We start from the raw sequence: 27,967 nt of genomic DNA on the forward strand, positions 1-27,967 counted from the left end.
CGGCTCCACCCTAATTTAATGATTTCCTGCTGAGTTGAAAACAGCCTCCTGCTGTGTCTGTGTAAGTTAGTGTCTCCCAAGTTCGTTTGCACAGCCCAGCCGCCAATGACAACAAGCAGCCAGACAGAACCAACATTGACTTACCCACAATTCCATAGGGCAGTGGAGCCAGGCTGATGGGGATGGAAGGCAGTGGAATGCATCAGGTCAGGCAACAGGGTCTGACAACACCCCCCAACCCATACACACACACAAACATCTACAGTATAGCCCTTCGCTCCTTCTCCCTTAAACACACACACACACACACACACACACTAATGTTCTGCTTATAATTTTAAGTACAACCACAATGAATCACATCCTGGTATTTTTCAGATCTGTTTAGTGCTGTTGGTTATGGCACATTAACATCTGTGTGCTATAATAAGCATTTTGTAAACATGAACATTATGCGATTAAATTAAATGTTATGTTGCATTATACACAGTAATTTTAATATTTGCACCGATTTCTGCACAGGTAATCTTAGTGCGCCAAATGAAAAACGGTCATAAAAATGTCAACTAAAAACGTATGTTTCCATTTTAAAGTGATAGTTCAACTAAAAGTATAAAATCTGACATGATTTATTCACCCTTATGTCATTCAAAAGCCATATTATGACTCTTTCTTCGATGAAAAGATATTTTGAGAAATGTCTTAATGGTTTTGTGTCCATACAATGGAAGTCAATAAGAGACCAATGTAATTTGGTTACCAACATTCTTCAAAATATCTTCTTTTGTATTCTGTGACTCAAAATTAAATTACTGCAAAAGTATCTCCGACCAGATACCGCTAAAACTAACGCTTACAAAACCGTATTGATGCCATGCTGCAACTTTTTGGCTGTGGAAATTCATAAACTCCCATTTTAAACAAGACAAAACCCATAAACATCTTAACATGAAAGAAGAGCCACAGTTATGTACTGTAAGTGAAATTGTAAGAAACTGTGTCCAAACATAGAATCTTCATAAACAAAGACATGGAGAAAATGTCAGTATGAGATTGTTGTAACTGGAACTTGCCATTCAAACATTTAGGATGAATACAAAGTTAATCTTCTTATCCATTCTGGATAAGAATCCCTTCTTATCAATAGCTGTTACTAGCGGTCAGCTGTTACAGAATGAATGATGTTGATACAGGGATCTATAGAGCCTAGTTGCTGATGGCTTATTGCTGATTTAAAAAAAGATTAACCTTCAATAAAATAACCAATGTTTATTATCTATTTATTATTTAGTTATGGATGTGGTTATTGGCCAATGCTAATAATCACAAAATGGCCAAATATTGGCCGATATATCAAGCAATCACAAATATGAACTCATTCTGCATAAAAAGATGCATCTGAAACGAAAACTATTATATACTGCCACCTAGTGGAGAAACATGAATCGAGCCCAGAACTACCATCATTGCAATAAATATGAATGTACATAGCCTACCTTTCAAAACTCTGGGTTTCTAACATGATGTTCTCTCCTTGTTAAAATGACAACTAACACAATATGAATATTAAGTAGTTTACTCAGCACCAGATCCCAAACCCCCTTTAACTGCATGTAAACAGAAATAACATTAGGGTTATTCAACAAAACACACTTTGCGTAGCATCTGAGGATTCCACTATACTTCACAGCAGCATTCGCTTGGATATACAGTACAATACAGTATTCCAATAAATAACATCAGTCCTTAATCGGTCAGTTATTGGGAAAAAAATGCAACAGCTCTGTGGAGTTTTGCAAAACAGTACCTGCGTTTTGAGTTTGAGATTAAATGTTACGTGAAAGAGGGATGAACAACATTCACATGCCATATTTATACAGTAGCTTGGCTAACAGCACCCAGGACTGTATGTCTGCTTTGGTTTTCACACATACTAAGGGACATTCATGATAACTGATCCTCGGTGTCATCGCTCTGTTGACACAAAGATGCTTTCAACAGTTCAGTGAATTAGTAATAAATAAAGGTAGGAAGGGAGCCATTCCTTTGTTCGTGTTGAGACTTGCTTTGTCCGGATCTCACCCCAAACCCCATATTCCATGTGTCCAGCAGATTCATTGGACAGAATTGTATCTTATTGTCCATGTAGGCGAGTCTACAGCCGGCATCAAGGCTTGTGTTTAAAATGAGCCTCAACTGGAAACAGGAAATAATTTTGTTGAAATTTATGAGCATTCAACTACTGTAGCTTATTACATTTTACATTAATAACAGTAACATCTCTATTGGAATATCGATGACTCATCTTGCACACATGGGCGTGTTTGTTTTTTGTGCAATAAATATATACTGTACCTGCGTATTCCTGTGGCATCATGGGTCGGTTGACGACTCTCTGGAAGGCAGCGATCCAGTCCTTTTGCTCTGCCTCTGTTTCACATGCAAACAGAAATTTCCTGTCAGGTGTTTCAATGGTGATGCCATACTTCCAATGGTAGCCTTGGATGGAGGGCGGTAGACCGGGTACGACTGTGTAGCTGTTCTCCTTGCTGCCAATGAAAACTTCTCCACGTGCATATGCATCCTAAAAAAAAGAAAATGTCATATATGATCTAAAATAAAAGGACACTTTTTTTGGAAATTATATTTATTTTATATTTATAAAACATGCATCATTCACTCACCAAGGGATCTTTAAAATACATTAGCCTCCTATCGTCCATAGTAAACCATCTTTTCTTAAAGCCTTCTGTATGCTAAAAAAGCATATGTAAATCAATGTAAACAATAGCATAAATAACGCCCCGTTCAGACAGCCGGCGACACCCAGCGACAAAGCGAGGCGACTACCAATAGGAGTAAAGCAGCAGAGCCCACGTCATCCGTATTTCCTCAGTTACTGCAGGGTTTGTTTATAAATGTTACTAAAGCAACCAAAGCTAGGAACGCATTCTAACAACCTCGTAGCAAGAGACTTGCGTCACATAGCGATACAGTCGCTGGCGATCTAAACGCACCTTAAGGGATTCAGCTGGTCATTATCACATATTAAACCCTAAATTAGCTTATTTTAAAGGAATGGTTCACCCAAAATTTAAATTCTGTCATCATTTACTCACCCTCTTGTCTTTTTAAACCTGTATGAAAAAAAATTTTTAGAAGAATGTTGGTAGCTGAACAACGGCAGCCCCCATTGACTTGCATTGGTTTTATGTCCATGCAATAGAAGTTGGTTGTCCGCTGTTGTTCGGTTACCAACATTCTTCAAAATATCTTCTTTTGTGTTCTGCAAAAAAAAAAGAAATCCATTCAGGTTTGAAATGCCAAGAGGGTGAGTAAATGATGACCAAATTTTCATTTTTGTTTGAACTATCCCTTTAAGATAAACATTAGATGACCAAACACAATTAAGCTTATTACAGGGCTACTTTGAGAATAAATAAATAGATAAAATATGCATTGAAATATCGAAAGACCACAAAGTAATATAAGACATGAAACACTAAAACTACTTAAAACCACTTACCCTTGGACCGGTTTTCTCCATGTAACCTTCCTTCATGAAGTTTCGTGTAAGTCTTGGTACCAGCTGAATGAAAACCATGCACAGAGCAGAAAAACATACTCAATGTCAAGAGGTGTGTTTGTGTGAGCACCTCATTACACTGATATTGAAAACATGGATTCTATTTTGATTATATATGTATTAACAGAGACCCTCACAAGTCATTTTTATGTGTATGTGTCAGAAATTTGTTTCACATACGTCCTCATCATTAGCTCCAGGAAATGCCACCTTTTGGTAATGAAACCGTGCTGCCCGGATTGCAGTGAACCAGTCCACCATTTCCTGAACACACACGCACACATGCACACACACGCGCACACATGTTGGGTTTCCATGTTTTATGGGGACATTCCATAGACGCAATGGTTTTTATACTGTACAAACTGTATATCATATTCCCTAACCCACCCCCTAAACCTAACAATCACAAAAAACTTCCTGCTCTTTTAGATTTTCACAAAAGTTAATTCTGTATGATTTATAAGCTTGTTTCCTCATGGGGACAAAAAAATGTCCCCACAAGGACAAGGGTTTTGGATATTGCCATCTTTGTGGGGACATTTTGTCCCCATACCGTAGGGTTTACCCTTCCCACACACACACACACAATAAGAATGACAGGAATATTCTGTAGTATTAAGATGTGTCCAGTAGGGGTTGCTTTATGATACTATAACTCCTCCACATTGTGCATCTTTCACAAGGTGCCTAAAAGTCAAATCTTTCTTTTATATCTGAACAGCGAAAAATATTTTTATTATATAAAAATAAACAGTGTTGCTTTTCCTTTTTTTTGTTGTAGACTTGCTTGAAATCTTGAAATAAAATTAAACGTTTCAGGTTGAAATTATATTTGTTAACAAAGACTGAGGGAAACAAACAAAGCACAAAGGTAGTGGAAAAGGTAAAAGAGGAAGAATGTTTTTTTAGAACAAAAAGCCATGTGCTGTTTGCCGTGATAGAACCGGTTAAATGACCAATGAAGCCATACATCATCTGGTTTAGCTTACAAACCAGAAATGCCCCAAATGCCCAAACATGCTATTCTAGCCAAGTTTGTCTTCAACACAGCATAACAAATTAAAAAGCTAAGTCTAAGAGGTTTACATGGATGGTCTGATCTGATTTTCATTTGGCCAAAATTTAAATGGCTCATATAATGAAAAATCTAATTTTGAGATCAAATTTTGTACCCCCGCAGGGGACTGATGCACCTTTCTTTACAATCTTTTTTTAATAAAAGTCTGAACAAATTTATGTGATGCAAGGTATTAACAGCTTCATGTTTTCTAAACAAAAACAGGAGTCATGCAGGTGGTGTTGAACCTTAAAAGATTATTCATCCACGCCTTATACTGTCCACATACCAACATAAACAACTTCTGCAACTTTATGATATTTCCCCATTTATATCTTAACAACATCTATTCAATATTTAGTAACTTTGCTAACTCAGTCACAAAAAGTAATAAGGCAGAAGAAGGAAGGAAGATACACACCAGAGGAAATATTTGCAGGCTTTGCAAATATACTGTTGAAACATGACAAGCAATTAAATCTATTGGAGCAAACCTCTAAATGCTCAAAGTAAATTCACATGCAAAATATATACTGTACAGTATGTCTTGAAGGTATAGCAACTAAAGCAAAGAGCCAAAGGTGGAAATTGTGAAAAAATACACTGTGATTGATTTTGTAACTAAAAACACTTAACTCACATTACATTAAGTTAACCTCAAGGGAAAACATAAAATGATCAAATAAAAAAAGCAAGACTGAATTTTAACCTGCAACATATTGCATTATAATATTTAATTGAAAATACAGCTTTGACGAAGACATTACCTGCTTTCTTAAGGTCATTGGATCGATTCTTACATACTGATAAAAGTATTTGTGGACAAGTGCCTACCAAATGCATAGGTAAATATAATGTAAATATAAAACCCATGGAGGCCAAAGATTCAAGAGTACATTCTAAAGATTTTTAAGTGGGTAGTAAAAAACATGTGCATAATACCTTACTGTCTTCATGGTACACAAAGATATTTCTGGTGCTGTTGTCTCTGAGATATGTGATCTGAAGACCAAAGGGGTTGCCGATTTTAGCTGGCTGGAAAGTAGCATTTAGAGTTTCAATCCTCATTGTGGCCTTTGGTTCTTTCCCCTGGAAGATAAAGGAAATAAGTCGGCCATAAACACATGCTTTCTGAACGGCAAAACATTTTGGGGACCAACCAGAGAGTCCCTAGACCTGCGTTATATTTTTATGGAGCTGACTGATGTTTGGGTAACACGAGTTATTGTGTGAGTATGTGCGTGTGCGTATATTTAACTATGCTTTAGAGGTAAAATTGCCCCCAGAAGTGAGCTAAATCTCGCACAGCTCCCTTTGGAGACATCTGTGGAGCCTCAAGAGGAAGAATGACTCATACATTAAAAATAAATAAAATAAACAAACATGTTTTCTTGTTATTGAAGGGTCAATGAAAACTTAAGTAGTCAGTTTGACCTATTCAGCAAATTAAAGGAAGGCAGATTAACATTGTTTTTGTCTGAAACTATCTAGTACTTTTTTCGCTGTTGAACAGTCCACATTTTTTATGTGCACTTTTTATTGCCTATTTTGTAATATTTGTTTTGTTTTTTTAATTTCTCATCTTTTTTCCATTCCATATCTTCCTAGCTAAACGCCCCTGGGTTAGAATAATTAGTAATTAAGAAATGTTAATTATAATTTGTTATATATTAAACCAACAAGTCATGACATGTCCTCATTAAGATGAATAAGTGTGTGTGTGTAAGAAGAAAACGAACATCCTGCTTGTTGAAGTACTTGAGTGCTCCCTCTCTCTCAGACAGAATGAACTTGCGACTGAGGAACTGCCCGTTGTCTCGACCACGTTTCCATAGAAACCCCTCTCTGTACCCTAGGAAAGCAAAGAGAGTGAAGAAAGAAAGCATGAGACATGAGTTTTGAACATGTGGTGTCTAACATCTTTTTAGAATATTTTTAGAAAGTAAGTTTAAGGTATAATGGTGGAGACTAAACGCAATCTTGTTATCAGATCCTGCAATTTGTATATTTTTGTCAACAGCTATAGATCATTTTCTATTACACAACAGATCAGATTCTATATCAGCATCCAAACTGTGGGAGATACTTAAAGTACTTATTAGAGGAGAAATAAATTCATACACCTCAATTTTCAATAAACAAGGTAAACAAAAACTGGATGCTTTAATTGATTCTAGGTTAGACTGATTATATTTCTCATCTCCTTCTCCCCCGACCGTATAAGGAAAGGTTAAACATTCAAGCTCAGTGAAATCTGTTGTCAACAAACAAAACTGAATGGTATTTATTACATTCTAAGGGATATATATACAGTATATATATATGAACATGGAGAAAAAGCAGGGCAACTTTTAGCCCACCACTTAAAATCTAAAGCTGCCACTCAATTTATACCTCAAATTTGTAACAGTGATAATGATTTAATAATTAATCCAACTGAAATTAATAAAATCTTTAAGGACTACTTTTTAAATTTGTATACTACTGAAAGCCCCAAATCCAACTCTGAAATGTTGGAATTTTTAGACAATATAAATATACCCAACCTTAATTCGGTGCAGAAAACCTGTCTTGATCAGCCCATACAAATAGAAGAAATGTTAAATTCAATCACATTAATGCAGAATAAAAAAAAACCTGGCCCTTATGGCTTTCCAAAAGACTTTTATAAAAAATTGGCATATAAATAAGCCCCTATTCTTCTTGATATGTTTGAGGACTCTTTAAAAAAGGGTACCCTGCCACAGACCTTGAATGAAGCAAATATTCTGTTAAAATCTGATAAGGATCCCTTAAAATGTAATTACAGGCCAATTTCTCTCATAAATTCGGATGTTAAAATTTTAGCTAAAATCTTTGCTCTATGTTTAGACACAGTAATAGAGAACTTCATCTCAAAAGACCAAACAGGTTTTGTCAGAGGTCGACATTCTTTTAGTAATATCTGGAGATTGTTAGGGATAATTCACTCTCTCACAACCCTGTTCCTCATGTAGTCTTTCGTTAGACGCTGAAAAAGTGTTCAACAGGGTGGAATGGAAATATTTATTCTCTGTGCTAGAAAGATTTGGCTTTGGAACACAGTTTCTCTTACTGAATAAGTTAGTACACATCTCCCCTAAAGCATTTGTAATCACAAATAGGGTACGTTCAGATTATTTTCCCGTTTCAAGGGGCACAAGACAAGGATGCCCTCTAAATCCTTTACGTTTTACTTTAGCCATTGAACCCCTATGTATAGCGCTAAGAGGCTCACAGGATTTTACTGGCATCAACTGGGTAGAACACAGAGTATCCTTATATGCCGATGATATGCTGCTGTATATTTCAAATCCGACCCTAGGTATTCCACAGGTAGTTAAAATATTGAAACTATTTGGAACTTTTTCAATGGTCTGCTTCAGGCTTTAGATATTTAGGGATAACCATTTCACAGGGAATCCACAACCTTTATAAAGAAAACTTTGCCCCCCTAATTGACAAGATACAAAGACCTCAAAAAATGTAATTTGCTGTTCCTTTCTCTTGCAGGAAGAATTAATTGTGTTAAAATGAACATTCTACCAAGGGTCTTGTACTTGTTTCAGTGCGTCCCAATCTTTCTACCTAAATCCTTCTTTCAGAAGTTAGACAGACTGATCTCTTCATTTATATGGGGTGGAAAAACACCTATATTTAAAATTTTGTCTAAAGCATATATTAAGTCGCAAGGTTGCGAATTGCAACCAACCGCAACCAACCCCTCAACTCCGCCCCTCCCTTTTGAAACACTACGATGGCTGACAGAACATGGCGAATTACATGCAAGGGGACCCGCGGTGTATGTAGGTAGATAGAAATAGCTCATTATGTTATTTTTCTCTTTTCTCAATTAAAATATTTCTATTAAAAATATTTTTTAGAAAGTAAGTTTAAGTTTACTGTACAGCTTACTGTATGAAGCCAAAATAAAAAACTCAATCTCACAGTTTTAAAATGTTGTGAGTGGTTGCCAGGTTGTTGCTATGTTTTTTTTGCATGATGCTATGTTGTTGCTGGGGCATTCTGGGTGGCTGTAGACGTTTTAAAGGGTCATCAAAAATCTCTTAAGTCTGAGTAAGCCAGAAGTCACTTTTATATTCCATTCTCTCTCTTCCTCTTGCTCTTTCTGCTCCACAGCACAAGTGCTCATGAATCATTCACTCAGCATTACCTCACCAATCGATAACCGCGCCTTCTCCACATGACCGATCAATAACGCCATTGATTGGCGAACGAGGACACACACAGACTTCCAAACAAACATACACTAGTGTGCAGCCAGAGTGTGTGGATATTCACTGTACTGATACACAACCGCTGCTACCTAATTCCAAGACACCTTCTTAAAAAGCGTTAGAAAGCAGCATTGAGGCAGTTATCTATCTGATAGACGTAAGCTGTGGCTAGTACCTACTTTTCTCTGTGAAGAGACAGTAATGACACATTGTGACAAAACATCTTAATGATTGATTTAAACTGGAAACTGCAGGGCTGAGCAAAGAGACAGAAAGGGATAAGGACAGGGGGAGAGTGTGTGACAGAGAGAGAGAGAGAGAGGTGGAGAGAGACGGAGAGAGAGAGAGGCATTTGATTGTTTGATTGAGTCTATTCATTTTTCATACAATCAGTCAGTTCAGGATCCAGTCTGAGTTATGTAGATATTATTCCCAAGTATAAATATGATCATGTACTATTAATTTATAATAATAATTATTATTATAATTTTAATTATAAATAATATTACTAGTGTTAATTTATTTACTACAGTATAACTATAATATAATATAATATAATATACTATTAATTTATCATAATTTATTATCATAACTATTAATCTATGTATCTATCTATCTAAAATATTATAAAACAGTCTGTAAAAAATATCACTCTATGCACAAGTTTTCTATTTTAAACATGTGTTATGGATCTGACAAAAGCATGCACGTTTTTAAGAGACAACATACTTACGAAACGTAGGATTTCTGTGAATCAAAATGTACAAACCAGAAGCAATTATATCCAACAAATAGAGAAGGGATGGTTCTTCATACACCATAAAATAGTTTTTTTTAATTTTCATGTTCCCGTTTATGAGGAATATGGACAATTATGGATGTGTGACAATTAACATACCATGGAAAACTATAAGCTTTAAAAACTTCACGTGGGGATTTAAACTATCAAATATTGGCATCTGAGCTATCAATATGGTAAAAGCTTGTTTTATTTTTTCATCTAAAGGTTGACATTTGCATGGAAATGCCAAAAGCATTTTGGTGCCTTGTTTTAAGGTAAATCATCAAATTGACTTTCAAGTCATTTCAGTTCAACTTACTATTTTACATTTTGTCGAGCCATGAAACAATGTGGAAGGGGGTTGTGGAAGAGAAAACAGTTTTGAATCACAAGGCGTATTCAAACTCAGGTCGCCCATGCAGAAATACCAACACACATATTCTACCCTCCACGACATTTTTCTCATTTCCATTTGCTGTAGTTTTGTCTGGTTTCACAAAATTATTACAATGCAAACAGCCATGTTGCGTAGCCAGTGCTATTCACACACAGTCCAAATCCTCAAATTCCTGCACACACAGAAATGCACCTGGCCCGAATGTCTGAAAACATCCATTACACAGCCCTCAGCAAATCTCTTGGACATTAAACAAAAGGTCTGAAATCCAGTACAACACAGATGCATGATCTCGTAGGTTTGCGGGTGTATGCATGCTTGTGTGTAACAAAGATGACATCATTGTCAGCCAATAAGATTTCCCTACTCGATAAATAAGACTATAAAACCATGAAACAGGATATTATAAGTGGTAATAAAACTGATTCCTCTGGTTAGAGGCTGCATGGACCTCTGAGACAAAACTCACCGGGTTAATAGTGCGTAAGCAGGAACAAACAAACTAGAGAGAAGAGAAGTAGGCTATATGGGTTGAAATGTGAGAATGACTTCATGGTACCATCACCCACAAAAACAAGAGAAAACAGCGCAGAGAGAAGGAGACAAAGAGTGTCGTGTTTGTTGGCTTTTACCTGCTGAATAAGGCTCTTGTTTCTCGATGTGTATAAACTCCTGTCTCTCATATTTGCCTCTGATCCACTGCTCCCTCAATATTCTGCCGATGAAAAACAACACAACAGGAATTAAAGGGATAGCTCACCCAAAAATGAAAATTCTGTCATCGTTTACTTGCCCTCTTGTCATTTCAAACCTTTATGACTTTCTTTCTTCCATAGAACACAAAAGAAGATATTTTGAAGAAAGTTGGTAACCAAAAAGCACTGGCCCCCATTCACTTCAATTGTATGGACACAAAACCGATGCAAGTGAATGGGGTCCAGTTAACAACGTTCTTCAAAATATCTTCTAACGTCTTTATACACCTCTGAAGACATAGTTATGTACTACATTATATTGCATTTCTGTCAATAGAACCTCCAAAAAATGACACATTGGACTTTTAAAGGGATACTTCAGCCAAGAAACAAAATTTCCCATGTTTTACTCACCCTCAAGGCATCCTGACTGAATATGACTTTCTTCTCGAATAATAATGCAGTCGGAGTTATAATACCACGTATCATTTTTCTTCCAAGCGGTAGAATGGGAGTGAATGGGGGGCAATTTTTTGCACTTTTTGTGTGGATATAGACATTTTTTTCCAACGTCATATCCGTTTGTGCCGTGGGGGAAAACAATCCATTACAATCAATGTGTATGGACCTGGTTAGGTGCCTCATCTAAGCTCTTTGTAATGATTAAGACTGATTTTTACTTGGTGCAGTGTCGACAAGTTGCTTTGTGGTGTTTTGAATATATTATAAGTTAAAAAAGCCTTTATATACTGCGGAAAAAAACAGATCAGTGTTGTCCCATCCCCCTGCACCGCAACTCGGGGACTTTCTATGACGTTTAACATGAAAAACACTTATTCATTTAGTTAATCTGATCTGATCTGATTACATCAAATCACCTCAGATCAAATCACATCTCAAATGTCACAAAAACAGCCTTGTTCCACCTTAGAAATGTTGCCAAATTACGAAATATTTTATGTGTTGCTGATGCAGAGAAGCTTATTCATGCATTTGTGACCTCAAGACTTAACTACTGTAATGCACTGCTTAGTGGTTGTCCTGCATCATCAATAAACAAACTACAGTTAGTTCAGAATGCAGCTGCCAGAGTTCTAACCAGGTCCAGAAAATACGATAACATAACCCAAATGTTATCAACCCTTCACTGGTTACCCATTAAGTATCGTATTGATTTTAAAGTTCTTTTAATCACTTATAAAGCCTTAAACGGTTTAGTCCCTACCTACATAACAGAGTTTCTACCACACTACAACCCATCACACTCTCTAAGATCTCAAAACTCCGGACTTTTGATAACACCTAGAATAACTAAATCCACCAAAGGGGGTAGAGCTTTCTCATACGTAGCACCTAAACTCTGGAATAGCCTTCCCGATATTATTCGGGGGTCAGACACACTCTCCCAATTTAAATCTAGATTAAAGACACATCTTTTCAGCCAAGCATTCACTTAATGCAAAATATGCTAAATAAACCACCGGGAAACTGCATTTATTAGATAGTATTTACTAGAATAATCTTGCTTGTTCTATAAACACCATGCACTATGCTGTGTTTTACCTTTTTTGTGTTTTTCTTATTTTCTCCTGTAAAGCTGCTTTGGAACAATGCACATTGTGAAAAGCGCTATATAAATCAAATTGAATTGAATTGAATCTGATTTGGTAAATTGTACTCCAAGTTTGGGATGGTTTGTCAGCCAATCAGCCAAATGAGCAAGCGAGCTAAGAGACAGTGGAATATTGTAAAAGATATTATCTGTTTTGTTTGAATTAACAAATGTCAGACATTAAGACATGCATTCAGGAAGTATGGATAAGATCAATTTGATTTCATGTTGACCTAAAACCAAAACACTCTATGAGAACACACAATATCTGGTGTGTGAACACGGAACCACACAGACCACACAACACAACAGACATGAAACGCAGACAGGAAGGAAATAAACTTTTACACTGCTGGACCACTTTTTTTTATGCTATCTGAGAAACTACAGCCTCTCTGTGTGACTCTTAAGTGCTTTGACACGACATTTAAAAAACGTTCAATAGCAAGACTGGACTGATCGGTTTGTGTAGGATATGCTGTAATATGACAAGGTTATTATCTTGCTGTTTGTGATACAGTCTTACCTGCAGTCTGTGTGGGAGGGCCGGCAATAAAATGCTGGAACTTGCTGTTCGTACTTCGCCTTCGCTGCATCGTTCCCCATAGAGGCAATGAACTAAATAAAGAAAATGTATGGAGGAAAGCACAACAGCCAAAGAATGACTTGCATTTCACATTTTTCTGAAAAGACTGCTACCTTGAAAATTGTTGGGTGCGACTGTGTGAATACATTTAGACTGTCTCTGTATGGCATATTAGATTCTTATCTGACTCTGTTGTTTTCTCCTTCAATGTACAGTATGTAATGTAATGGCTTTTGGCCTACTATATCGATACATTACGTTTTTTATTATCACAAGTATCAAGTAGATGCAAAAACAGGCTGCCATTTGTTTGCCCATGTTCAATGGTTCCTCAATGGTTTGTTCTAGCCATGATCTCCATGTTAAGATTATCACAAACATCATCTCATGTTGTCCTCTAATGATTTTATCTGTAATCCTTTAAAAAGGCAAAGTGCCAATCAATCTCTGTCGCTCTTCAAACTACTGCAGATTTGGATGGTTTGCAGGAGATCAGGGAGAGCAGCTTTTCTGCAGCAAATCAGCTCTGCAGGAGCCAACAGCCCAAACAAATCTGAGTAAACAGTTCCAAAACACAAACGGAGATTTCTATGATCATTATGACTCACCTCTGTTTCTTTATCATCAAACGTGTCCTGCAGTACAGACTTCACCTGGTTGAGGCTGAGGATACTTCTGTGGATGAGAGAGCATCCCTGACACACAAACACACCCAGAGTCACAGACACCCAATCTGGCTCTGTGAGGAAGAGAAAGAAAAGTAGAAAAAAGGAAAAGAGATATTTTTTACTTACATACTCATCATACTATAATATAATTATTTATTTTAACCATTAAAGAACATTCAGTGACCAATAACATTCTAAGCACTACAAATCACAAATAAAATCCCTTAGATAATAAAATGTTGGAACACTAGTTGAGTCATTTTTTTTTTCTTCGAATATGCTAATTTCAATGGGACTTTATTATGATGTATAAGGTCAGCTCCCCTCACATTCACACAGGTGACCTAGCCAAGTAACCACAGGTGTAGTCTCAGCCACAGACAGCATGCATGTGGACCGCCCACAGTCCACTCGTCTGATTTTCTGTATACTTAATCACAGCGCTGTACTATTACTAAATAGAATGTAAAACCAGTCAAACTGTACATGATTGCTATGCGTGTTCAAACATATTAATATTAAAGCGACAACGAGCAACTTTTTGACCTTAAAATAATGTCTCTAAAATTATTTAAGTGGTAGGTCAACTTTTAACTGGACGAATTTTACTGCCGTTGCTACCTAAGCAGCCTCCTATCGGCTGAAATTGCACTTGTAACTTTAGTGTTCGGGCCGGTACAAGCCCCGCCTATCCCCTGCTTTACGGCATACATCACGTTTTACTCGTAGCCTGGGAGAAGTTAGCCAACAGCAGAGCTAACAGTAAGATGAAACGAAACAAAACATCACCAGGGCAGAGCCAGCCAAAAAACCAAAGAAGGTTTTGTCGGAGGAAGCAAAGAAAAGAAAGCGAGAGAGTGATCGGACACGAGGCCAGTCACGAATCAATATCGGATGGGCTTACACTCGGTGGCGCGAGCAGCAAGAGGCAACGGGTTGCAAAGCAGATGGAGACCTAGCGGTCCTGCTCCTGGATTTGTAAGTGTACATTTTTTGTTACTGTCCTGTATTTTTGAACATATTTGTTATTAGTCTGTGTCATTGGCGCACCACCGGTTCACACTAGCTGAGAGATAATATATGGTTGCCGGTGTTGATAGCTAGCATGTTGTCGTGTCTCGTCATGAATGTGTGTAGTGCTTGTAAATGAAGACTAAAAAAACACAATAAACGTGTTATGGTAAAAAGTAGCAGATTCTTTAGTTCAGACCAGTAAACCGCGTAAATGTTGAACAGTTCAGTCGTTGAGTAGGCTAATGTTGTCGTTATATATACTGTATATACATGCTATGCACTGTTTTCACAGCATATCTAGGTCCGCCTGGTCCGTCGGCTTTGTAAACAAACTCAAGCGTATTGAGCTGCCAGCGGGAAATCTTTGCGACAGTTTTTACAACACTGTAAACAGACAATTCCGCTTATCAACCACGTGGGGCAACAGTAAGCAGAAGTTGCTCGTTGTCGCTTTAACAAGATGCGCCACTGTCGTTACAATGAATGGCAAGGAATGCAGCGTTCAATATGGCCGGTCTGCTCAGCGCCGCATGAAGTCGAACACATCTTGTGACATGGGCATGGCTTCTGACGTCACACTTGGATGTGGGCTGGGTTGCAATTTTGCAAAAAATTGCAAAAAAAACATGCAATTTTATTTTACAAAAATGTTATTTTACACACATTTTTGTGATGCACCAGCTGCTGGAATATTACAGATTTTAACAGGTATTTTTTTGTGTGTAAAAAAACAACTGCAACAAGACCTCATTTAACAATTAGACAAAATGTTCAGTGGCTTTAAGAACCACATACGAAGCACAAAAGTCATCTACGCTAATTATAGACCATTCGTGTCAACTTTCTTCATATAAATTCAGGCCAAACCTTAAACACAAGCGAAGCCGCAAAAGCAGGCCGACAGGAAGGTCTGTAATGTCACCCACAACTCACAAATACACGCCTTCATGTACACAAAGGCACAGACAGCCCCTTCAACAGCTCAGTCTGTGTCACCCATTAGAGAAACTACAACGGGGGATGTAAAAAAATGAAGTTTTACACATTTCAGGTGTGACTAGTTTCTAATGCTGAGAACTTCTTCCACAGAGTTAAACGCCCCGAGAGCACGCAGGGGAGTGCCGGCTTTCGACTGTGACAAAACAGACTGACATAAATTGAAAGTCAGGTTTTTTGACTTCAGAAAAGAGATGCAATCTGTAAGAAACTGTGTCATATGCGAGTTTCAAGTACAAAAAATAACACTGACGGTATTGTTTCAGCAAGAAAGAGGACGAAGGAGAAAAGGGGAGAGAGAGATAAAGAGACTTGTGACCAAATGAAATGGACTTTGTTCTTTTTTACCCACTAGGTTGTATTCTTGGCCAATCGTCAGCTCTTTAAGGTGCGGCTCCGTCTGCAACCAGGAAACTCCTGAGTGTGCAGCAAAATAAGGTAAAACTGTGAATTGTGCTTATCATGTTTTTAAAGCAAGTGTTACCAGCTTCTGTAACACGGCTTATTAAACACAAAGCACAGAGGTAGTTGAGATTGTCAAGACATTGACATTTGTGTCAAAAGCGACTGTTGAGGTGGCAGGTTAACACATGTGCACTGACTATACACTCTGACCTTTACTTAGTGTGTGCCAAGGTGACAAAGCGTGAATATTACACTACACCAGAGTTTAAATAGTCTACTGTTCAAACTGCTACATTAGTTGCAAGAAGTGCTCGGAAACCCAGAGACCCATACCAAATTGCAGCTTTCTGAATATACAGTACATAGATTGAATCACTCATGTGTGTTTTTACCATCTCATATATACTGTATATATGATACCATATTTATTTTGTGTCTGTCACATTTTTGAAAGATTCAGTCTGTCTGTGTGTGTTTGTGATAGGAAAAAAAATGTGTTTTGTGGGTGAGTAAAAGAGAGAGTCAGCACTGAGGATATTAACCCACACACTAGGTGGATGCTTAAAGGAAGTCCATCCGACAATAAAAATTCTGTCATGGTTTATTCACCCTCACATCGTTCCAAACATGTAGCCTATGACATCCTTTCCTCAGTGGAACACAAGATATATTTTGATAAATGTCTCTGTGGTTTTGTGCCCAGACAATGTAAGTCAAAGGGGGCCAATGTTGTTTGGTTAACAGCACTCTTCTTTTGTGTTCTGCAGAAACAATTAAGTCATACAGGTTTGGACTGACATGAGGGTGAGTAAGTAATGAAATAATTTTCAATTTTGGGGGAACTATCCCTTTAATGGCCCAAATTAAACAAGCCCACCTTCAAGTATATGACATTCTAGTTCGAAGATATAGCTCCTGACCCTCTTTTTTTCACGTTTTTGTTTGTTCACTGCCAAACAAAAACTGTACATCTTACAAAAGTAACAGTACACCTCACATCATACTTCACCTCTGAAGCACAGACAATGTGGGGCAATTTATGTGGCACATTCGCATTGATATTGGACCAGTGTGTAGTTTATAGGAGGATCTATTGACAGAAATGCAATATAATATACATAACTATGTCTTCAGAGGTGTATAAAGACCTTACATAAATGAAGCATTATGGTTTTCTTACCATAGAATGAGCTATTTCTATCTACATACAGCGCGCGGCGGGTCCCATTGCATGGAATGTTGTTGACATGTCGCCAAGTGACAAGTGATAAAGTTGCCATGAAATCAATTTGTTTTTTTTACTTTTGATATTAATATGTTAATCTTATTTATACAACAGTTCTTTCTGGTTCTCGAATCTGACTGGCTGAGAGCCATGCATTATTTCCACCATTATCAGCATGGGAACCGCTTCACCATTTGTTTCACTCCCCTTCTCTCCACCACTTAGCTACGTTGGACTTCTGAAAGTGAAACTGAAAGTTACACACGCAAATTGGCAGTGTCTCTTACAGCAATTCGCAGCACTCAGGAACGGTTTAAGAAATTACGTGAAGGTCTTGAGGTGCGGTCTAAAGTAAACAAGCGCATGTTTACATCATATAACAATGGAAAGTGCCACAGTGCAATGGGAATAAAGCAGTCTCTGTGTCCTTTTCAAGTCACTCTCTTTCATTCACACGCACGTCCTGTCTCATTATTTCTCACTAATAACTTCACTAAAGCAACAAAGCGCAAATTTAAACTATGTGACGGTTTGGAATTAGTAGCAGAGCTACCGAGGTTTGTTTAACTGTTGGAATTTGTGGTGGAAGAAAGTAGTTCCCCCATTTCCTTTAAAAACCGGAGGATTTTAAAGACACTCCGATGTCGTTTCTGATTTATCTACACACTTGTGCCATCGAACTGTTACTGTAGTATAAATGCAATGTAGCTCTTGTAGTCATGTGATAGTGCTCTATATCAGCAAGGCTGTGATTGCCTGCAGCCTTGTGCCTCTGCCTGAATCACAGCCATGCTGATATAGAGCACTATCACACTTCTACTCAAACAATATTGCATTAGAATAAATCATTGTGCCCCAAAACATTGACAACATTCACATTTAAAATAGTCTCACACTTCTGCCAGTACAGATCAGTAATATTTATGGCATCACCCTGCATTCATCTTCTCATCAGATTCCAGGCTGTGAGGTAGACTAAACGCTATTGGCACTATCAAAAGGGGGAAGAACCAATCAATGTCTCCCTAACTTCCTGTAAGTTACGTCAACGCAAAAAGGCTGCACATTTTTAAGGCACTTCAGTGTGTCTTTAACAAGGCTCGGTTAAAATTTCAACCCACATTTAGTCAATTTAGAATTACTTTTGAGCCAGTGTTTAGCAAAAGAAGTGGTTTGAACGTTCCCTATTTTAGGGGATTTCTTTGTCGCTGTTTCACAATGAGTGGTGTAAAAACCCTCTCATGATACCTCTGTCTGAAGTGAGCCAGACATCTGTCTATTTAGTTTGAAGTAATAACATAAAGTAGAATCCCGCAGGTACCAACACACAGTTTATTGGGTTGGCTCATGGATTCTCTCACAGTATAAAATCCGTCTTCTGAACTAAAGATATAACACATGTCCATTAAACATTCACATACAGTATCAGGAGTGGAAAAAGTGTGAACATTTTGAACATTTGCTAACCAACTTTAAATCAAAAACCCACTCTGTCATTTGTATAGTGAGTTGTTCAGTGGGTAATGGGTATTGGTCTGTCCGATATGAATTCTGCTGTATGCTGAGTTCTCTTCTAGCCTATAAACCTCCCGAAGTTGTAAAACAGAGCGAACGGGCTGACATCCAATGCTGGGCAAAACTCCCAGAGTTCTCTTGTGAGAGTCACCATATTATTACTGTCTTAATAGGACATTGTGTGTGTAAGGTTGAGTATGTGAATGTGTGTGTAACTGTATTGAAAACCTGCAATGCAGAGAAGAATGTAGGCTACAGTAAAACACCGTATCTCAGAACTTAAACCTAAGAACATCTATTTTTTAATCTGAGAATACGCATACACACACTCAAAAAGATTTGCAGGTATAATATCCAAAGAGACCTGAGATTACAGCTGAGTCACCCGCTCTGACTCACACAAACACACACACATGCACACACACACACTCACACACACACGCACACACGCAGGGAGAATCTGACAACACCCCTCAAAATGTGCCACAATGTCATATCAAACGACCCGCAATACATACAACATAAACGACTGACTCGATACTGTGTGTCACCCAACCACTTATTGTTAAAACCTTTTGGGGGCGAGTGGGTTTGTAAATAGTATAGAACTATATTATTATCACATCATCTGGAACACAGGTCTGCTTCTGACACAGAGGGGGCCAAGCAACATTAAGAACAACTTAGTGACAATGAAAGGTCCATGTAGTTTCCCTCTAAGACACAATAATGACATGTGACTGGAGCATCATACGTAATGCTGAATCACTTTAATGACACTCTAGAAGTCCCCAGATACAAACATGTGGTCACAGGCAAAGCTTCCCTCTACACACTTCACATTATTTGTCTATGAAATTGTATTTACATAAGAATTAAGTAACAACGTTAAAGAAAAATATTTTTAATTACAAATCTAAACAAACAAAAAAACATTACAATAAAATAGAAAAGTATTAATAACAATATAAACATTTAAGCAACAAAGTGTTCCTTTCTTCAAATATGGGCCTATTCAAATCTCAGACAGCAGATACCAGAGCCCTACATCGATCACTGACAGGTGCGGCACGAGCGTTTTGCACATAGCAGCTGCCCAGGTGAGATGGCCTTACCTGCAGCACCGCAGTCCGCACAGATGTCATTACCGGGTCGTTGCCGTAGATCGCGCAGCACACAGCTGTTCCGCTCTTTCGCCATGACTCGTCTTCAGAACCGGAGGAAGGGATCGATACGTCTCCGCAGGGCTTATCTATCGCGAGCAGGTTGATGAATGGGACAGCGATGATCGCGTTAAGGATTTCAAGCAAAATCGCCGCAAAATGATTGAAAGCAAGTCTGGTATGAGCTTGTTTAGATCCAAATAGTACAGGAATGTGAATTGTTAGAATTAAAATGTCTTTCTCTTCCTCTTTGTCTATGCGCTTAAGGTTCTGGCGGTGGAGAGAGAGAGATCCTTCTCTTTCACTCTAGAGAATTGAGCGTCTCACCGCCTCCCTCCTTTAAAAACAGATAGGATAAACAGAGACACCTAGCGGTGAGATTTGGTGTTACTAAGTCTGAGTAGAGACTCACAGTCCTGACACAGTCCTATAACACGTGTGTATCGTACCATTAATTTATTTGAAGGTATTTCTTTATATATTTAAATAAAACTTTTAACACTTTGCTCTGAAACGTATTACCTGATGTGTGTTTTTACTTTCTCATTTACCAACAATGAAATTCAAAAGGGTTATTTCTTCCCTCGGATTTATAGAATCAGAATCAGAAAGAGCTTTATTGCCAAGTGTGCTTGGACACACAAGGAATTTGTCTTAGTGACAGATGCTTCCAGTGCACAGGTTAAAAAAGTACACAGGCACAGGTAACAAAATGTAAAAATAAATATGTGAGAGACAATACACATTTGGCAAAAAGAACAATATTAGACAAAAGGACAATAGGAAGTATATGTAAGGATGTGCTGTATACAAATTATACTGCGTTATATACAAGTTATGCAGGTGTGCTTGAATGTGGATAGGCTGAATATTATATCAATAACATATATAATAAATATGAGTAGCTGCAGAATAATAATGCAAATAATTTCCAAAAAAAATATTTCAACAGTATTCGTTTCTTTTTCTTTTTTATTTCCATTTTTAAGCATTTGTGTGTGTGTGTGCGTGCGTGCGTGCGTGCGTGCGTGTGTGTGTGTGTGTGTGTGTGCAGTTTCCATGTGATTCTCTATTACACTTATTTATTTGTTTTGTGTCATTGTTCACTTTGTTTCTCTTCTTATATATATATACTAATGTAATATTGTAAATTCACATAACAATCATAACACAATAATGCTTTCTTTACTGTGTCTGTGCGTGCGTGCGTGCGTGCGTGCGTGCGTGCGTGTAGGCATGGCAGAGACGTCTCGGTCCAAACTGCGGTTGATACATTCGACCAAAACAACTCCTCGTGCTGTTATTGAGAGAGAAGGCAGCCAATCACCAGCGGCATTTTGAAAACCACGCACACTAGCCGTCGTAGACGCACAGGTGTAAGCCAATCAGACAGAGCTTTCGATCAGTAAGTCCAACCCAAGCGATATAGACGTGTCATTTTAACCAATAAGATTCTTAATAGTGCCGTGACGAGAAGAACGTCACGTGATCTGTTTTTGCTTTAACTGATTACTGTGCATGTCAGCAACTGGACGCTGTAAAAAAGCATTTCGAAATAATTTAACACATTTACAAATTGCCCAGTAAATTTTGTTTATTTTTTAATGGACGGTAAATTGAGACAATATATGGGCACATATTGGCTAAATGTATTGCCATTTAAATCATTGCTGAGATGATCGAACCGATCCCAGGAGGTACAGATATCCGGTTCTGCCACTAACCGGGAGAGATCCGATGGCTCTCCAAAACTTCAGAGACTCGCTCCTCTGCGCCTCCTTCAACCAGGACATAACGTGAGGCTTTCATTTATGTCAAGTTGTTATCCAGAAGCCTGTGAGATTTCTTAAGACTTTAAAGAATAAAAATCATTTTAAATGATTGAGTTTATTTGTATTATTAACGTTTATTTATTACTCTAAATTGCAGCCGAGTTAGACTGTAAAGAATAAAAAAGTGTAGTCTACATTATGTAAATAAGTGATCATGGCCTTCTCAGTTTCAAATCTCCAATTATATTCTATATTGCATGGTGATGTAAAACCAGTTTAATCTTGAAAGGTTCTGGAACCCTCTGTCATCCTACTCAAATACTGGAAAACTGTATTCCTACTGGTTGGATGTTTGTCATTTGTTCATATGGCCATAAATACATATTGAGCTTTCACAATATAAGATTCTCACTACTTCATTAATGTGGAAAAATAATCAAGATGATATTATAGCAATATTTATATTGTAAGAAAAAAAATTCTGTGTCTTAGTCTAATGAACATATATATTTTCTTTATCTTTCTTTTTATCCTTTTACAATCAATAGGCTGTACAATTGTAGGGAGGCAAAGAGGGAGAGTTTGTAACTTGTATTTTTTTTCTTTTGGGTGCAAAACCACAACCTGTATAGTGTGTCAAACAAATACAGGAACTGAATTGTTTATGATATTGTCATATGCATAATATAATCCTGGTTAATGATATCACAGTTATTTTCAGTACCGGTTTATATTATCCATTTGTATTTACACCACACACTGTACTCTGGTTTTAGGTCCTTGGCTGTTGGCGGTATGAATGGCTACAGACTTTTTTCTCTGTCCTCTGTTGACAGAATGGATTGTATTCATCAGGACGGTATGTTAAATTGCATTTTATATAAACACCATGTTCATGTAGCCTACCAGTTACAGTATATTATCAGTGTTTAATGTTTTAACCATAAAGTGTGTTTGTTTTGGACCTAAGGGCAGACACAAATATTTCACTGCTGCCAGCTTTGGGAAGTTTCTCAAATAAACAGAACTAAGGCAAGGGTCAGGTCATCTCAGACTCTTATGTACATGTTTGAACAGAGGCAATTAACACACAGTAAAAAATGTGAATTCTTTTTATTATTGACAAAATATATTTTTTGTCTTTGTGTTATTGATAGAAAGCCCTGATGTGTACATTGCCGAGCGGCTCTTCTCCAGTAGTCTATTGGTGGTTGTGAGCAGATCTACACCATTTCGAATGAACATCTACCATTTTAAGAAGGGCACAGAGATCTGTAACTACAGCTACTCCAGCAACATCCTCGCTGTCAAACTTAACCGTCAGGTAACCTTTAGCTCAAAATATACGTACATACTCTTCAGAAAGCTAGAACGTATAATGGCTTGCTAATACAAACTTGGGGTAATGTGAACTATTCCAGTGATCCTGGTATATTTACATTGAGTTCTGAGCTTTTGTCCTTAAGTTATCAGCTTACAGGTAGAATTTTTAATGACAGCTGTATGCCAATAGTATGTATTTTCATTTTCAGAGACTTGTAGTTTGTTTGGAGGAGGCTCTGTACATCCATAATGTCAAAGACATGAAACTTCTGAAGTCTGTTCTCAACACACCACCAAACCCCAAAGGTTAACACTGACAATCACTTTAGTACCTATTACCAGTAAAACAATAACATTTGAAACTATTTGTTCAATAGAGACCATTTTTCATTTTTTTTCCATTTGCCAAAAAAAAGGAGTCCATTAAGAGAGCTCATGACCAGTTGCTGAATATTTCTTTATTATTTTCATTCGTCTGTTTATAGTGTGAATACCTTGATGTAAAATTGGTCCATAATGCTGTTCCGCCCCCTTTAATTCGATTTGATGTGTTTCTATCAATCCATTATATATCATATGTAAGCTCTGTAAGAAAAGGCTGAACCTTGGCCACTCACACTTAAAACAAGGATTTAAGGTTCCCCCACCTTCACAATCCCAGTTTTACCCCTGGAAACTAACTTTCTACACTTGTGGTCATTAAAAGTCATAATTTCAATTTTGTTTTTTTATCGTCATCAGTCCATTCATAGTAACAATATTATAATTGATTTCTGATAGGCCTGTGCGCGCACCTTCTGTCAATCATTCCAACTCATACCTGGCATACCCTGGGAGTATCACCGCTGGAGAAATTACACTTTATGATGCTATGAATCTGGTAAGAATGTTAAGAACCCATCTGTGACTAACTTAGATTGCTCTTAAAGGAAATCTACACTCACAGTACCACTTATGTTGTTTTAGAGTATGGTGACCATGATCTCCGCCTATGCCAGCCCTGTGGCAGCAATTTCATTCAATGCGCCAGGAACCAATCTGGTCAGCGCTTCAGAAAAAGTGAGTTGAAGAAAGTAGTGCTCTTGAATATATACTTCATGACAGACATTGTTGGAGATACTAGTCTTGTGATAATGCAGGGCACTGTTATAAGAGTTTTCAGCGTACCCGAAGGAGTCAAACTGTTTGAATTCCGCAGAGGAATGAAGAGGTAAATGAATCAGATTATTTAACACTGCTGTTATACAGGCCTGGTACTATAGGCTGGCTTGACTGGGGGAATCACATATTCTGGTAGATATATGATCATAGTTCAGTGCCAGCATATTTTTTACATGTTTCTGTGATTAAATTGACAGATCATTATTTATTTCAAAATACAATAAATAAAGTATTTAGTATTTAATAATAAGTATTTAATTTTTAATTATTTTAATTGGCAGCTGGATATTTTTGGAGGTCCCAAGAAAATCTCCCTCCTAGACCCAGCCTTGCTGTTAAACAGTTTATATAAAAAATGAATTTCTGCTACCAGAAACAGTTCACCCAATTCTGTCATTGTTTAAAGTACTCACCCTCAGGCCATTTGAAACCTGTGTGACTTTGCAAAAAAGTTTGGTAGTATTCAGATGGTCTAGTTTGCAAAAGCAGTAATGTTTGAACCGTACTTATCCAGTTACTGCAGTTAACAGCTCACCGGAGCAAAAGGTGAACCACGACTTATGTTTTGGTCACCTCCTCATGGAAAATGTTTGTGAGGCTGCCAAACACTTGGAAGGTTCCACAAGGTTGAATGTAGTCGAATGGACCACTTTTTTGGATATCTTAATGGTGCTTGTCCTTCCTTTTTTGATGCTTTAAATTCTTTAAAGTCTAAAGCTTTAAAGAAACAGTAAAAATAAAAGTCAAACAGGTTTGGAATGACATTAGAGTGAGTAAATGAAGGCAGAATTGTTTGGGTAAACTCTTATCTTTAGAAATGTGTATACTGTATTTTTTTTGTCCAGGTACGTTAGCATCAGTTCCTTGTCATTCAGTGCCGATGGACAGTTTCTATGCGCCTCCAGTAACACAGAGACTGTTCATATCTTTAAACTGGAACCCCACAGTCCCAGGTACTACCACACATTTCTTTTACTCCATATTATTTAAATATCATCAATAATAATATGAATAGAATAGAATAGTATATTAGTAAAAATTGCTTTATACATTTCTTTGTTCTGTTGAACACAAAAGAAAATATTTTGAAGAACGTATAAAAGCAAACAGTTATGGGACACTTTTGACTACCATTGTCATTTTTCCTACTATGGTAGTCAATGGTGGCCAAGAATTGTTTGGTTACAAGCAATCTTCCAAATATCTTTCTCTGTGTTCATCAGAACAAATACATCTATACAGATTTGGAACTTGGGGGTGAGGAAATGATGACAGAATTTTTATTTTTGGGTGAACTGTCCTTTTAATTTTAAAGAGCTTCAGACTGGTGGTAGTCTAGCTCAACCTCCATCACAAAACACAATATTTTGCTGGTGACAACCAGTGTTTGTCTTTTTTTTTAAGCTGTATAGTTCATCATTTGTCTTTGAAATAGACAACTTGTCCTTTATTCATGATGTCCTCTGTGCACTTGTGAACTAGTAAGGAGTCTCCCTCATGGTCTTCGTATATGGAAAAGATGTTCTCTGCTGCCAGCACGTACCTTCCCTCTCAGGTGTCAGACATGATGCATCAGGACAGAGCGTTTGCTACCGTTCATCTCAGTGTGTCCGGCCTGAAGAACATATCAGCTCTGGCCATGTGAGTAGAAAAGACAGCGGGTGTTACTGTTTATATTACGAGTGTATGACGATGAGTTCAGAGTAGATTAGAAGTTGTAAGAATGTGTAACTGGTCCTACTCGCCCCTTTCCGAGCGGGCCTCGAACCAGCATCGGTCCGGCATGGGAGACGGGCGCTCTAACGAGGAGGCTAAAGAGCCGTCTGTACTAGAGCACCTCTACTGGACCTAAATGTTGTTATTTGTACTTCTGTCATTGTTTACAGTATCCAGAAGGTTCCACATCTTTTGGTGGCTTCCTTAGATGGTAATTTCTACATATACAGTTTAGATCCCCAGGAAGATGGACACTGTCATTTAGTAAAAAAACACAGGTGAGCCTGTTATTATGATTATGCAATCTTAATTGTAATGGAATTGTATTACCATTTTATACATGTTTGATGCAATGGATTAATTTGATTAGGAATCCATTTTTGTGTTTTAATTATATAAAGTTATCAAATAGGAAAAAATCTGTTACTTTGTAAGTAAGATTTCTACATTACATACACTAGTAACAAATACTTATTCCCATGTAAATGTAAATATTCCCTTGATCTGGTGCCCTTTAGTGTGAAATCTGAATAGTTGAACATAATTTTGCATAATATTTATCCGAAAGATTGTTTGAGAGTGACGATGAAAATCCAGTGGTGTCAGATCTGGAGGTTGGAAGCCCATCCTATGCCTCAACTGTTGCTACAACCTCAAGCCAAGACTCTCCATCCTCCAGTTCACTCACAGGTTTGTCAGAGCTCTAAATCTGAAATACACATTGCTGATAAGAATGCAGTCTGATTTAGTCAAATGATTTTGATAATCCAAAACTGTTTTTCAGGTTATTCTGAGGATGGAGGTGCAAAGAAAGGAGAGCTGATCCCAGAACATGAGTTTGCAGATGGACCAGTCCGTCTTGATGACGAACAGGAGTTTCCTCCAGTTAACTTTCAGAACACCTGAAGTCTTTTAAATCGGTCGTAAAATCTTCAGAACATTTGGATGCCGTCTTTGAAGGATGGCACAGGCACAGATTAGTGCAGAATGCTTTATGCAGTGCTAGGTTTGGATATAAATATCATAGTTGTTGATAAAATCATGTTTATCAATTGAATGGATGGCACAGGAAGTTGAGCTGGAATTTAAATGTCAAGGAATTTACTGAACTGAATTCAGTAAACAGACATTCAACACAGTCAAATAAAACATACAAAATTACATTATATCAGATAATACTTTCAAAACAATGAATGCAGTCATTGTAACAAATGTTTTACAACATCACAAAATGAATCACATATTGTGGTAGCTTTTTAGGAACCAAATTGTTCTTTTACCATGCTCTATGTGAGATGAAAGTTATTTTATTAAATTTAATGGATTTTATATAAAACAAATTACACATGAATTAAATATATACCATATATAAATTAAATACATTTTTATTGGTAACACTTTAATTATTGAATCACATAATTTAGTTACAATTCTGCATCCTATTTGCTATACTGATATGTATATTATATATTAAAATGAAATGGCATTCTTAAATTCTCAATAACACAAAAGCCTGGTAGATAGAAGTATCACTTCAAATGCAGGGATTAAGAATTAGACTCAGCTAGGCTAAGTTTATAATACATTCAAATTACGTAGTATGTTGTACAGCATCTAGAGCAAATGATAGGTGTGTGTATAATACATATGTCAGATCTGTCAGTTCTAACTGTGAAATAAATTCCATATGTGTTTCGAAATGCTAAGCTACGAAGTAGGGTCATCATGATGAGGGACTCTTTTCACCTTGTTTAAAGACATGCATATAAACTACTCTCATTAACAGGGTAATTTTACTGTTTTATTTGCAAAATGGCCTAAGACGGTGTTGTACAGTAGTATACTGAATACATGTTTGTTTTTTATGGAACCCCTGTCTAATAAAAGTTTACAAAATAACAATTAGGCTTTTGCATATTTGTCTTTGTTTGCTGTGCAGATTTTAAAATGATTGTAATTTTTTTATTTTCACAAAAGTTGTATAATTTACTCGTAAGTGTACCTGGTTTATTTTCTATAAAGACCATTCATATTCA

General features: G+C 37.2%; 2 protein-coding genes across 3 annotated transcripts; one reads left to right on the plus strand and one right to left on the minus strand.

Moving 5' to 3' along the window:
• Window positions 1–1,560: 1,560 nt before the first annotated feature.
• Window positions 1,561–20,467, minus strand: LOC130568988 (arf-GAP with dual PH domain-containing protein 1). Of its 2 annotated transcripts, XM_057358297.1 has the most exons (11): window positions 19,912–20,446; window positions 13,582–13,712; window positions 12,914–13,005; window positions 10,713–10,795; window positions 6,386–6,498; window positions 5,589–5,735; window positions 3,767–3,850; window positions 3,527–3,589; window positions 2,685–2,756; window positions 2,356–2,584; window positions 1,561–2,196 (listed from the first exon to the last, which is right to left on the minus strand). In XM_057358297.1, exons 1-11 carry the CDS (start codon window positions 19,994–19,996, stop codon window positions 2,168–2,170), a joined length of 1,128 nt encoding a protein of 375 aa, XP_057214280.1. In that variant the 5' UTR covers window positions 19,997–20,446; the 3' UTR covers window positions 1,561–2,167. The 2 variants fall into 2 exon arrangements, 1 of the variants encoding a protein (XP_057214280.1); XR_008964771.1 differs by lacking the exon at window positions 1,561–2,196 and having other exon boundaries at window positions 2,533–2,584; window positions 2,685–3,286; window positions 19,912–20,467.
• On the plus strand, window positions 15,831–27,942 carry LOC130568987 (WD repeat domain phosphoinositide-interacting protein 1). Its single transcript, XM_057358296.1, is given in 14 exon segments — window positions 15,831–16,089; window positions 21,194–21,755; window positions 22,508–22,590; window positions 22,889–23,055; window positions 23,264–23,360; window positions 23,835–23,842; window positions 23,845–23,934; window positions 24,021–24,113; window positions 24,194–24,264; window positions 25,061–25,168; window positions 25,698–25,856; window positions 26,102–26,209; window positions 26,500–26,621; window positions 26,716–27,942. Coding segments are annotated over 13 exon segments (1,287 nt in total). The 5' UTR covers window positions 15,831–16,089; window positions 21,194–21,696; the 3' UTR covers window positions 26,838–27,942.
• Window positions 27,943–27,967: the final 25 nt, after the last annotated feature.

The sequence above is a fragment of the Triplophysa rosa genome, linkage group LG18 (assembly GCF_024868665.1).
Source record: "Triplophysa rosa linkage group LG18, Trosa_1v2, whole genome shotgun sequence".
NCBI lineage: Eukaryota > Metazoa > Chordata > Actinopteri > Cypriniformes > Nemacheilidae > Triplophysa > Triplophysa rosa.